The 12,954-nt window shown below is 41.3% G+C and overlaps 5 protein-coding genes across 6 annotated transcripts; 3 read left to right on the plus strand and 2 right to left on the minus strand.

Annotated features, from left to right (window-relative positions):
• The first annotated feature begins 617 nt into the window (after nt 1-617).
• Nucleotides 618-1,986, plus strand: LOC122414387 (uncharacterized). Its single transcript, XM_043425614.1, has 3 exons — nt 618-773; nt 873-1,573; nt 1,680-1,986. The coding sequence occupies exons 1-3, from the start codon at nt 743-745 to the stop codon at nt 1,911-1,913; spliced, it is 966 nt and encodes a 321-aa protein (XP_043281549.1). The 5' UTR covers nt 618-742; the 3' UTR covers nt 1,914-1,986.
• Nucleotides 1,987-2,895: 909 nt separating this feature from the next.
• LOC122415047 (uncharacterized) lies at nt 2,896-4,238 on the plus strand. Its single transcript, XM_043426839.1, has 3 exons — nt 2,896-3,019; nt 3,159-3,784; nt 3,881-4,238. The coding sequence occupies exons 1-3, from the start codon at nt 2,989-2,991 to the stop codon at nt 4,169-4,171; spliced, it is 948 nt and encodes a 315-aa protein (XP_043282774.1). The 5' UTR covers nt 2,896-2,988; the 3' UTR covers nt 4,172-4,238.
• Nucleotides 4,239-4,421: 183 nt separating this feature from the next.
• On the plus strand, nt 4,422-8,650 carry LOC122415044 (probable cytochrome P450 6a13). The gene is made up of 3 exons (XM_043426836.1): nt 4,422-4,567; nt 4,695-5,410; nt 5,517-8,650. The coding sequence occupies exon 3, from the start codon at nt 6,350-6,352 to the stop codon at nt 7,859-7,861; it is 1,512 nt and encodes a 503-aa protein (XP_043282771.1). The 5' UTR covers nt 4,422-4,567; nt 4,695-5,410; nt 5,517-6,349; the 3' UTR covers nt 7,862-8,650.
• Nucleotides 8,546-10,524, minus strand: LOC122415046 (uncharacterized). Of its 2 annotated transcripts, none has more exons than XM_043426838.1 (3): nt 10,230-10,524; nt 8,906-9,603; nt 8,546-8,820 (listed from the first exon to the last, which is right to left on the minus strand). In XM_043426838.1, the coding sequence occupies exons 1-3, from the start codon at nt 10,300-10,302 to the stop codon at nt 8,641-8,643; spliced, it is 951 nt and encodes a 316-aa protein (XP_043282773.1). In that variant the 5' UTR covers nt 10,303-10,524; the 3' UTR covers nt 8,546-8,640. The 2 variants fall into 2 exon arrangements, with proteins under 2 accessions (XP_043282773.1, XP_043282772.1); XM_043426837.1 differs by having other exon boundaries at nt 10,194-10,524.
• A 146-nt stretch (nt 10,525-10,670) lies between these two features.
• On the minus strand, nt 10,671-12,133 carry LOC122415048 (uncharacterized). Its single transcript, XM_043426841.1, has 3 exons — nt 11,980-12,133; nt 11,093-11,796; nt 10,671-11,003 (listed from the first exon to the last, which is right to left on the minus strand). The coding sequence occupies exons 1-3, from the start codon at nt 12,005-12,007 to the stop codon at nt 10,818-10,820; spliced, it is 918 nt and encodes a 305-aa protein (XP_043282776.1). The 5' UTR covers nt 12,008-12,133; the 3' UTR covers nt 10,671-10,817.
• Nucleotides 12,134-12,954: the final 821 nt, after the last annotated feature.

The raw sequence follows: 12,954 nt of genomic DNA on the forward strand, positions 1-12,954 counted from the left end.
TTTTTTTTCCACTGACTTTTCCACACAAAGTTTGGTCAAACATGATTTCTCAAGAGCAATATCGAATGAATAAATAGTCTCGATGAAGCTATCACGATTCCTGGAGTTACGAGCAATTGAATTTCCCTTTTTCCTCAACGGATCGTTCGTTCGTCCTCGATCATAAATTCTTTTTTTTTTGCGCGATCGACAAAACCTGCTTCGAATTTTCTTCAATCCTGCGCGTATCGAACGACGAGCGCGATTGAGCGCATAAAATGCACAAATGATGCGCGATCGAAGGACGCGCGAGAATTAAAATTGCGTCTTCACGAGCGAGCCAAGAGAGCGGAAGCAAAAATATATGAAAATCCGTAAGAATTGGCCCCAATGCTTTCCGCGAATAAACAGTGCGGCATACGAGAAAGATTTCAACCTCGAAAAACCCATCACAGATCGACTATCGAAAAGGAAACGAAATTGCTGAATCGAGTATCGTTTTGTCAAAGTTCACGCAAAGACGCGAGAACCCTCCGAACATGAAAATATAGACGCGAGAGACCACAAACCAAGCGCAACAGCTCGACCAATAAAAAGGTGAATTCACATTTATATTCAAGCGTTGTTCACGAGAGAAGCGTCCAGTGTCAATTTAGGGTCAAACCAGCTCGTGGATGAATTGCTCCGATAGCGCATATAAAAGGAAGATCGCCAAGCGAATTTAAGTTTGTAACATAGATCGTAGCGAAGGAGCGAAGACAACATGTTGCACGTACTTTTGCCATTTTTTTTAGGTACGTAAAACAGTATTTTTCATGAAAAAAAAAAAAAAAAAAAAAAATAGCCTTCGGGATCGCGCGGTGCTTGACGTTCTGTGTTTTTCGTCGGTTCAGCCGTTTCGATTCCATCGCCGGGAAATGAGACGTGGCAATTGGGGCCGGAGTACAAGTTTTCGGCTCGGGTTAGAATGATATCGGCGTTGGATCGGGACGAGGGTGCTTCATTGGGCAACGATATGAAAGCTGATCTGAGATGTCAGCCCGCGTCGCTTGCCGCGAGCCAAAACCGGACTCTGATCTGTCGTCTGGAGAACTCTGTCATAGGAAAAATAAATCCTCGTGCCTACGACGTTTATGGAAAGGAAGAGAGCGACGGTTACAATAAATTCGGTCTGATGAAGGAATTTTTCGGTGTTGAATACAACGAGAGAGGAGGAATCGAGGGTTACGTGATTGAAAAAACTGCACCGCCGTTGGCCGCGTGGTCTCTCAACATGGCTCGATTGATCGTCAACCAATTGAGCATCGGTGGGAGCGTCGCTGATGAATTTACACCCGAATTTCGAATCTCCGAAAATTTCACCTTCGGCGAGTGCGACGTCGATTACACCGTTTCGAGAAAGCCTGCAAGGCTAGTGGCAGATTCGAAGAGGAACTTTGAGCTCGTGGCACTCGATAAACTTGGCGATTTTCATGAGGAGTCGATCGAGATTGAAAAAATTCGGGACGTCAACGACTGCCTCGTTCGTGCTGATTATTTCTTCGGGTCTCGTTACACTTATGGAATTGTCATGAGAGATGTTTTGACGAAAATCGTGAGTTATCGTCTTCTTTTACTCAAACGTTTATATATTCGATTTTCATGAGCCGCTGTTTAATTAATGAACTTCTATGTATTTTTCGGATCATTTCCCGGAGCAGAAATCATCGAGGAGTCGAATTTTCATATCGAAGAACGAGCTGCGAGCTGAAACGGTAAACGAGGTCGAGTTATTCGGGATGGATCGTAAACGGCAAGGCAACGTTCTCGACCATATGGAAATTGAGCTCGTTTCGGTTACACCGGCGAAGGAAATATTCGCATCGTTTAAAAATCCCGTTTACATGGAAGTATTGGCGAATCATCGAGCGGAGAGCCCTGCTCGCGTCCAGTGAACTCAAAATTCTTCAATCACTTTTTCAGTTTATCATCTACGACCTGTTCAATAAAGTTGACTGATGCAAAACATTTTTTGCTCAGAGCATTATGCATTCTCTGCTGGATCGTTCGTCCTGAGTCATTATTCTAATTGGTTCTCGCGAAATCGATCGAAACAGAGATAAAATGGGCATTACGCGCGTAGGAACGCTGAATTATTCGCAGGTTTAAACAAATTTGCGAAAAAAAAGTGAGTCAGCCGCAACCCCCAACGATGGTGGGCTGTTCGCGATTGATTACGCAACGTAATTAAGGTAGACGATGCCCAGCAAAGGAGTGTCTAAATTGGCTCGATTATTACTTCCTATAATCACTCTAAATTAATGTCAGAGAAATTTTAGTCGGCCTGGCTAAAATACTGTAGTTTTTTATGTCAAAAATCGCTTTAGAGAGCGAAAAAAGTATTAATAAATGGCCCGAGCCAAGAAGAAACAAAATGCCGAAATAAGCAATTGTGAGGTCATACGAGTGCTCGCATTATCAATTTCGTTCAATCTTAAACATAATATATATAATATTTTTTTGACTAGCAGCAAGACAATCGTCTCGAATTTTCTTCCAAACTTTCATTACATGCTTCATTGTTATTGTGTACGTTTTTCATAAACTTTCTTCATATTTAAAGACGTTTGTCTCAATAACCAATAAGACGAATCCCTTAAAATTTGATACGCGTGTCAGTCGACTCTGCCCGTTTAAACTCTGTCTAAATTTCAAAACTTTAAGAAAACCGTGTCGTGCATGAACTACCCTAAACTCGCGAGCGAAATAATTGGAAATATAAAATCAAAATCCTGATGCAGAATGGAAGAGAGGAAAAAATGTATTCGTACACGGTCACGCGGAGATCTTGAATTTCGAGTACGAAATGATTCATCGCGTGACAATAGGTTGACAAGCCCGTCGCGCGTAGTGGGGGGTAGAGAATTGACGAAATTGCTCGTTTCTTTCGAGTTGCGAATAATTTGCTCTTATATAAAGAGCCAAGGAGCTGAGAATTATTTCAAGTAGCACCAACGTACTCCTGGCAGGATGATCGTTCCTCTCATACCGCTGTACCTCGGTGAGATTGACTCAATCGTTTGCTCGAATAAAATGACTGATTACCGCGGTCGATCGTAGCTCGAATATCTATCGAAATAGTCCAAGCACGAATAGGCGCCAAATAAATAAATATTTTCCAATTTTCGTTGGGGATCTAGCTGCGGCTTTGAACCTGACGGAGAACGAAGTCGGTGGAAAGGATAAGTGGAAATACGGTCCCGAGGCTATATACGAGGTGAGATTCGAGTGTGCACAATGCATCTGGTACGAGAAAGGCCACCCGGAAACAGCCAAATCATATAACGAGACGATGGAACTGAGTTGTCGTTCCAAGTCCATAACGGCTCTGAGCTGTCAATTGAACCCCTCCAACGAGGCCGGAGTCTTCGAATTACATTTCGATCGTAGCGGTATGAAAAAAATCGTCGTCTCGTCGAGCATAGACGATTTTATCCTCGACCTGATAAGAGCGTCGGTCGCACAGTTGAACGTTGCCGTTGATATTTTCGGCCTCGGGAAAAGTCAGTTCGAAATATCGGAAAATTTCTTTGCCGGCACCTGTCAGAGCCATTACTTTTTGAGATCCGAGGTAAACGTCACCGATAACGAGGCGCGTGAAAAGCCCTACTCTGTGTACCTCCCTGCGGATATGCCGCCGAGAAATGGGGAAATTAAAATGATGGGGAGAACTCGAAATATTGATAAATGTCGAAAACGCCTCGACTATTTTTTCAGCAATTTGGAACCGCTCCACACTACGCCCAGCATTTTTGAGCCTAAGCTCGTGAGTATACTTTTTTAAACTTCTTTTTAACAACGCCCAGCAGCAACGAATACGAGTGTGACAATAAAGTTGTGAAAATCCTATGTCGCGGCGCAGTTGTCATCGAGGAGTCTTATGACCTTTGGCGAAAGTCATTTTTCTTCGTGGACCGAAAACACGATAAGGTTGAAGGACCTTGAGACTTTGATCGAAGAAAATTTAACCGAACGAATAACTCTGACTCTCCGAGACATTGTTCCGGCCTCTGGTCCGTTGGTCAACTTCAAAGGACCTTCGATGGCGGTTCCTATTTTCCTGAAGAACTGGGTCCACGAGCGAAATTCCTCCGAAGAGAATAGCAGCTCCGAAGAAAATCAAAGTTTCGAAAAGAAAAACTTTGTAGGTTGAGAATGCATTGTATGCATACCCGTTAATTATGATTATTGCAGTAAAATAAAACGAGCCTTTCAATAAATGTTTTGTTATTAAAATTATTACCAACGCTGATGCGGAAGAGGCAAAGAAAAATTTTTGTTTTTCACCTGCTGCGCTCTCCGACGATTCGTCGGGCGATTCTCCGCGCGCAAAATAGCGTTGATTGCATTTCCTATGCGAAGCTCATGACGCGCGAAGCCCTCTCTCGGGCTTTTTCATTCAATCGAGTCCCTTGCCAATGCGAGCTCCAATTGACAATTTATTTCTACAAAAGTTAAATAGCGGATGAGAGCGAGTCGTTGCTCCAATTCAGTCGAAGCGAATCCGTAGTCATGAGCGAGTCAGCACCCGTCATTGCGATCTTTCTTGGTAAGACACCGTTTAGAATCTCTCGTTCAATTTAAATATATCTATAAACGGGTTAAAGATTAAATAAAGCTAAATGAAAAAACAATGGTGCGAGAAGAATTGTCATTCGTTGAATTAAATTTTACAGGCGTATTATTGTCGAGTCCAACGTCGGAGGCATTGGCGAACGTGGATTACGTTTCGGTAAAAAACAATGTGGAATACGCTTACAATATATCGACGAGTATAGTAGACGACGTGAAAGAATCGATATTTACGATAAAGTTGAAGTGTCGAGAACGTACGATCGACACGGTCGCGTGTCGTTTGGAGGATCCTCAATATCAAACGATCTACCACGTATCTCCGTGCAACAAAACGATCGATCTTTGCAACAAGCAGCATCTCCGAGCTGACAATTCGTACATAGGTCGTTTCGACATAAAATATAATTCCTCGAGCGTCGAGAGGCTGATTACGAGTCGAGAAACGTCCTTGAAACAATTGAGCTTTTATCGTATCGTAGCCGGATTGATATTTCCTGGTGTGGATGTCTCGACGCAACCGGAAGGCACTTATTCCCTTGTGGAAAAGTCTGTTTATGGTCGGTGTCAGGCGCTCGTCAAAATCGTCCGTTCGAGAATAAAAATCGACAAAGCCGAGGCAGAAAATGTGGGCAAGCTCGTTTTTTTCCCGCGTAGAATAGTCGCTCGCAACGACGACAAAAACAGCACCAAGATCTTTGGAGAAATGCTCAGTGTCAAGAGAACGAGAAATTTGGAGAGCTGCTATCCGGTTCCGGGTTTGCTGATCTTCGATACCTTCTTCTATCATCCCATGATGACTTCCGTTCATTATGATCTCGTAAGTGCATTCCTCGAATGCCCTTTAAGTTTTATTTTTCATACCTGATCGAAAGTAAATCATTGAAAATTTTACAATTTTTTTCTTTCTTTTCTATATTCGAAAGAAATCATCCATCAGCCGAACAATCGTGAGAGACAGAGCCTTCACTTCGTACACGACGGAGGAAATTGGAATGAAGAACATCGAAAAACCAGGGGGAAATACGACGATGCTCCACGTGGTAACAACTTTGGAACTGCACTCGATTGACCGGATCGACAAACCAATCCCACCTATTTTCGATCCAATTAGCGTCGACCTGCCCTTCGTCGATGGTTTTAATCCTGCGGAAAAGTACAACTCGTCGACCGATGCGAATAATACATCGAATAGCATTTTAAAAAACGATTATTCGACTCGTAACGATACTCGCGATAAAACGGCTCAATGATTCTCGAAGCACACGCGTCGAATTCGATCTTCGATGTGCTCAATTGGCTCGTCACGATTCCCAATCGTTGTTGTTTGTTTTAACCCGCCTCGTGTACTCCCCTAAAAATCATCAATCCCTCAAACTGCTTACTTTGAAAATAAAATGAGGAAAAAAATATGATAGATTAGTTTTATGGACAGCGCGATGAGTGCGAGAATCCGAATGGTGAAGCCCCGAGTCTACGGCTGTTAGCAAAATGAACAAATTAGTTTTGATTCGAAAAATTCTACGTGTACTGGATGCAGTACAAATGATGATGAATAGACCCGAGCCCAAAGGTCATTTGCGTCATTGAATGGACCTCGAAAAATAATGAAACGCTCATATGTGAGTCGTGATAGGGAGAGGCGATCAGTTTGCTTCGTGATACGAGAGCGCGAGCAGTTGCGTCTCGTAACACGGCTGTTTTAGCTTCAATTGCTGAAGAAAAAAAAAAAAAAAAAAAAACAATTGAATCGAACAGCATGGAAATCACGACGATTATCATAACGATATGTATTTTGTTATTCGGTTATTTAGTGTATAATCGGTTGCTCGGTCCATTGGATTATTGGAAATCGAGAGGAATAGCTTACGCATCGGGTGCGATTCCAATATTCGGTAACACGTTATCCGTGTACAGATTGAAGGATAATTTGTCAACGTTGAGCGCCCGGATTTATGAGGAGAGCGTAGGAAAAAGTGTGATCGGTTTTTTCGACATGTCGAGCCCGGTGTTGATGGTCCGCGATCCCGATCTCGTAAAGGTCGTATTACAGTCGAATTTCAAAGCTTTTCAGCACAATGCTCAAATACTGGACCTCGAGAAAGATCCGTTGATAGGACGCGACCCATTTTTCCTCCGGGATAAAGAGTGGCGACACGCCAGACCGATATTCGCTTCGACCTTATCGATCAACAGGATCAAGCTGATGAGTTTGGACATCGAGAGCGCGTGTCGGTTGATGAAGGATTATTTGAGCTCCGAATTGGGCGACCGAGAGTCTCTGGAAATGGATTCAAAACTATTATTCTCGAGGTACACACACGAGGTTGCCGGGAGAACGGTATTCGGCATAGAAGCTAATTCCTTCAAGAAGAACGACTCCGCTATACTTCTCAATGAGATGAAAAAAATGCTGGATCCATCGCCGGTGAAAGGAGCTCTCATGAATATAACGCTCTTACTACCGGTTCTTAATAAAATAATAAAAACGAGCTTCGTACCACCGGAAGTAGACGCCGAGTTCCGGAAGTTGGTTCAAAGCCTCGAAGAGTCGAGAAAAAAAGACGGCCATCGGATGGGGAACGACGTCTTCGGAGCGATGCTCGATCTTCACAGGGACAATAAAATCTCCCGCGAGGAGGCTTTGGCCCACGCTTTTTCCTTTTTCGTCGAAAGCTTTGAAACGAGCAGCTTAACTTTGAGTTTCGTTTGCTATGAGTTAGGGAAAAATGAGGAGATTCAAGACAATTTGCGTCAAGAGGTTCGTCACGTTTTGAAGACGCACGAAGGTCGTTTGACGTACGAAGCTATCCAGGAGATGAGCTACATGAACAAAGTCATCAACGAGACTCTGCGCTTGTACCCTTCCGTGGGCAACTTTGTTAGGCTCACCGCGGAAAAGTGTCACCTCGAAAGCGCGGATGGATCGAGGCTCGATCTCGAGGCGAACTCTTCAATTTTGATACCGGTGCTGGGACTTCACAGAGATCCTCAAATTTGGCAAGACCCCCTAGTTTTCGATCCCGAAAGATTTTCCAAGGAAAATATCGACGCCAGACACAAGTTCGCTTATCTGCCGTTCGGCGAAGGACCCAGAGCTTGTCCAGGCTCCAAACTCGGTATTCTCCAAGTTAAGGCTGCGATCGCCACTATTTTGTCGAGTTATCGCATCCAAGTTTCACCCAAAATGATCGATCCACCGCGAATAAATCCTCAATATTTCCTCGTCAGTGCTCTCGGAGGTTTCTGGATGAAACTGCGTCCTCTTTAAAATTTTCGGCTCGTATCCAACAATGTTTTAAGCAATTTTCCATCAATTATTCTCCTCTTGTAACAAAGATTTTTGAATAAACTGATTGAGCAATTACTCACGATCTGCAGGGAAGTGAAATATAAGCCAGTCGCGATCCCTTCCCCAGCACTCTTATAGGAGCAAAATAACATTTGGTCTGAGTAGTTCGACCGAATCTTCGAGCCCCATTGAACTCTCTCCTGGCTCTACTCCATCTCAACAGTTCATTCAAGGAAGTTCAAGCGACATATGGACATAAGGATACCATACGAAAAATACATTGGATATTATTATTTCGAGTGAATGAATTGAAAATTAGCGTGAATCTTGTTGAGCAGCGCTTATAATTATGTGTAAAAATTTGGAGAGGTTTCACTGTCTGGTAATCGAGATATTCATTGTTGAAAATGAGAGGTTAAGCATGGACTGTTACGAAAGCTTTCAAAAAATTGCGAACTTCAACAATAAATATCTCAATTTCGTTTAATACTGTATTAAGCTTTCCGTTTAAAAAACTTTATTGTGCAAAATAGCAGGAAAATAATTATTCCATAAGATACGCTTGAGCCTCCTTAATTGAAAGAGGTTTGCATAGCGAGCATGGACTGTAAAAAATCCTACATCGAAGTGAGTATACGTGTATAAGTTTTAGGAAAATGAATATTACTATAAACAAATATAGATTTATTGTCATTAAAGTGTAACAACGAAAGTTATTTATACTACGGAGCCATTCGCCTCTAATAAAGCTCTGATTTTTAATCTGGACGAATCGAGAGGAGGGTCAGCCTTATTTTTTCACTTGCCTTCCCCACTACAATTCCGCTATTAACGTTTTTCGTATTTTCCGATTTAATTCCAGCTCTGAAGGTTCCCGAGTGTTCGCTGTAGCTGTTAAACCGATTTCTGCCCACGTAAATTTCGCTTCGTAGGTCAGCCTAAAATAGATCAAATGAACAAATTTCTCGTGTACCAGCGAGCAAGCACTTTGATGTAATCGCGTTATAAAAACATCAGGCTTACGATATTAGATTCTCGCGTGAAGCCCTCTTTCCGATCTTTTGCGGTCAGCTCGTCACTTCCAAACATGTAAGATTTTTTATTCAAGCACTTCATCATTTTTCTATCTTTTTCAATGAGGATCGTCGAGTCGTCCGAAAATTCATCCAAAAAGGGAACAATCGTCAATTCTCTAACGGCGTCGTCTCTCTTCACCAAAAATTCCTTATCCTCAACTCGTTTGGCAAGTTTTTTAATATTGAAGTTTGTTGGACAGTCGCCGTACAGCGATCGATCGACAGCATCGTACTGACCGAAATTCTTGTCCGTCAAATCGATACCAACGTTCAAATTAATAAATATCCAGCGGATTATCATTTCGCGGAAGTATCCCCGAGGCTCGGAGAACGTTATATTTTTAATGCCAGTTTTATCGAATTCGATGTGAAAATCAAAAGACCCGAATTCATCGCGCCACACGGATTTTTCCCTTTCTGCACGAGTCTCGTTGTTATCAATCATCTCGTAATTATCGAGGGTCGCATTCTCCACTTGACACTTGATAAAACTCGTCGCGATCGGTCTACATTCGAAGAGCATCGTTATATCGGAATGATATTTTTCTATCGTCTCCCTCACAATAATCGTCTTTATCTCAGCCTCAAAAGTGTGGACCGGACCATTTTTCCAAAGTTTCGCTGGCTCGGTCAAATTGTACGCCACTGATGTTTCCGATAGAATCATATATAGAAAAATACATTAAGGGGGTTCTTGCTTTAAAAAGTCAAAAAACCGATCGTTTTCGGGAATGTTTTTAGCGGATAGACGCCGCGGAATTAACTCACCGTAGCGAACTTTTTCCATTTTTATGTATTTTCCTTCCATATGAGTATCTATAAAAACCCGAAAAAATTGTGAAATTTTATATTTACAGCGCGTTGAAGTGATATTTTTTGTTTAGAAACGTTTTTTTTTCAAACTTTCTAAAAATATAGAATATTGACATTTTTTTCAGATTTTTATAGGTTCATGTGGAAGGAAAATATATGAAAATGGGAAAAAAAATTGGAATTTTTGTTACAGACTGTAATTGTGATCTCCACATAGTACACAAATTAGTATTTCTCAAGTTAAACAAAAATGTTTTTGTACTCTTGAAATTGAGTTATTTCGGTCTATCCAAAATCATTCCAAAAAACAATCGATTTTTATGACTTTTTAAAGCAGGACCCCCCTTAAATTGTCGCGATAAACCACAATATGGAGGAAATTCCGTTCGACTTGACAAACGAATGAAATTTTTTACAAGTACGTTTATAATAAAATGAAGTATCGTTTATATAATAACCGAAATAAGGAATAAGCCAGTAGAACATTTTATCCGCTCGATATTTTGCACAGTAGTGAGAACGGTGGGTCATGAAAAGCTCGTCTTATATACCCCACTCTCCTCGATTAATTTTCCGATGTCGTAAGGCGCGCAGTTAACCACACGCTCCAACCACCTTAATGGGAAGCCTCCGGTGAGGAACTTTACTCGTAGTTCGAATATTTGACTAAAATTCAAAATTCGTCTGAATAAGATAAAAGTCAGATTCGAATAGTTTATCTCTCACCTGTCAATATGACGTTTTTGTTAATTGTTATGGCGTACTCCTATAATGCGACAGTCGCACGATAACGAGCCTCGCAATTTATATACGGATGAAAGAGTTTATGTGTGACGAAGCGGACGCGGAGCGTGGAAAAAAGAGAAACAGACAAAAACGGAATAATAAATAATGAAAAATAACATTTGCAGATTTTATTTGTATTATATAAATTGAAGAAGCGATCGTATTTAATTACGTTGTACTCTCTTATTTCAAGTCATAAAATAATCTAAGGTGTTTGCAGAGCAATATGAATTTAGTTGTCGCAATGATAAAACTGGTGATTAGGCTTCGTCCGGACGAATTGAGAGAAGGGTGAGCCTTATTTTTTCATTCCTCTTTCCCATCATCGTTTTGTTGTTAAGGTTTTTCGAATTTTCCGATTTGAATCGTATTTTGTAGCTTCCCGATTGTTCGCTGTGACTGTTGAAGCGATTTTTACCCAAGTATATTTCGGTCTTTGACCGGATCTAGAAAAATTAATGGATTTGTATAAAATCAAAAGGACACAAAAAACGATGGAACGAGATGGTTTTATCGAAGGTTCGTTCAAACTTACTGTGTCAAATTCTGCCAAGAGGCCGCTCTTACGACCCGGCGCGGGTGGCTCCTCCCTTCCAAATATGTATGAACTTTTGTTCAAGCACATTCTCGTCTTTCTATCTTTCTCAATGAGGATCGTCTGATCGTCCGAAAATTCATCGGGAAATGGAACGATGTTTAATCTCCGGACAGCGGCATCTCTCTTCACCGATAGTTCCATGCCTTCGACTCGTTTGGCAATCTTTGAGATAGTAAAAGACGTCGGACAGTCACCGTATACCGATTTATCAAGAGCCTTGTAATGATCGAAATTTTTCTCGGTCAAATCGATGCCAACATTCAAGCTGTCGAATATCGCCCGAATGACCATTTCACGGAAGTATCCTCGAGGCTCGGGAAACGTTAAATTTTTAATGCCAGTCTTATCGAATTCAATGTGGAAATCAATCCCTCCGAATTCTTCGTAGTAATCGGACTTTCCCGGTCCCACGCGAGTATCGTTGTTATCCATCATTGCGTAATTATCCATGCTCGCGTTCTGCACTCGACACTTTATGAAGCTCGTGTTAACGGGTCTGCATTCGAAGATCATCGATACGTCGGCATAATAATTCGCTTCGTCTTCGGTGTGCTGAAGAAAACTGCTGTTCACCTCAGCCTCGAAGGTGTGCACCGGACCATTTTTCCAATGCGACGTTGGCTCCGTCAAATTGTATGCCACTGCGTATACCATAAAACAGAATACCATAAATTACATTGTTTATGAAACTGAACGAACGATATTCATTCGGCTCGGAATATTGAATCAACAAAATCTAAAAATTTTAAGCATATTTCAAGAATATTTTTAAAACAATTTGCAAATAACAAATAATAATGATTAAAATATAATAAAATAAGAACCGAGATAAGGAATGACCCAGTAGAACATTTTATCCGTTTGATGTTTTGCACAGTAGTGAGATTGTTAGGATCCTGAAAGCTCCTCTTATATATACTCTTGATGAGTAAATTATTGCAATGTCGCATGAGACTTAGTCATACAATTTTACTAATCAGCTTTTCAATTGAGCTGTCAAGAAACGTAAAATGGCCATTTCATATTTCAAATGTTTCATTTAAATTAGCTCGTTGATTAACCACGCGATTGTCATGATATATTTTCCTGAAAAAATCTCCGTAACCGCGAGGACCGTAGCTCGTAATACTACTCGCGGTATAGCGTGAAAAATGTATCCTTTGCGGAATAACAAAAAATAAACAAGCCGATTGATCGCGGCGAGAAACGAATCATTCCGCGTCCGTTCGTGCGCCTACTATATTCTTCCCCCAATGTTAAATTATGCTTAATTTTGTCGTGGAGGTCGAACGTGACGAATTGCGCGTATGATCTAGAATAAAATAGTTTCTCTCTCACGCATGCGTACACGTATATGCATCGCAAATTGTGCTCCATCTGTTGATATTACGTTTTATCGAAGCAAATTGTTGTACGTCCGCATACGTACACAATAAATCATATATACGCGCGCAAGAGAGCTATTGCAGTTTGAATCAACCAATTTCTCGCTAGCCTCGAATTTGAACGGGGACATTTGAAAAGCCAAAATTCTCGCATCCCCGGGCACAACGAGGAGAGCTTTTTATTCGTACAGGCATTAACAAATTTATTGACTCATCGCATCAATAAAAACTTGTCGATTCAAATTGCGAACGATGATCCTCTTCTCGATTAGATTGAAAAGTAAAACTTGTATAAGAAAGAAGAAATCTTTTCGATAGACAAATTTGTGCGAGATACAAAAATGTTATATATGGCATAGTCCGAGCGCGACGATTCGAAAAGGCAAGGTCCCTGCGCTAGAGCACATCGCGAAT

Source organism: Venturia canescens, chromosome 8 (genome assembly GCF_019457755.1).
Source record: "Venturia canescens isolate UGA chromosome 8, ASM1945775v1, whole genome shotgun sequence".
In the NCBI taxonomy this organism is placed as follows: domain Eukaryota; kingdom Metazoa; phylum Arthropoda; class Insecta; order Hymenoptera; family Ichneumonidae; genus Venturia; species Venturia canescens.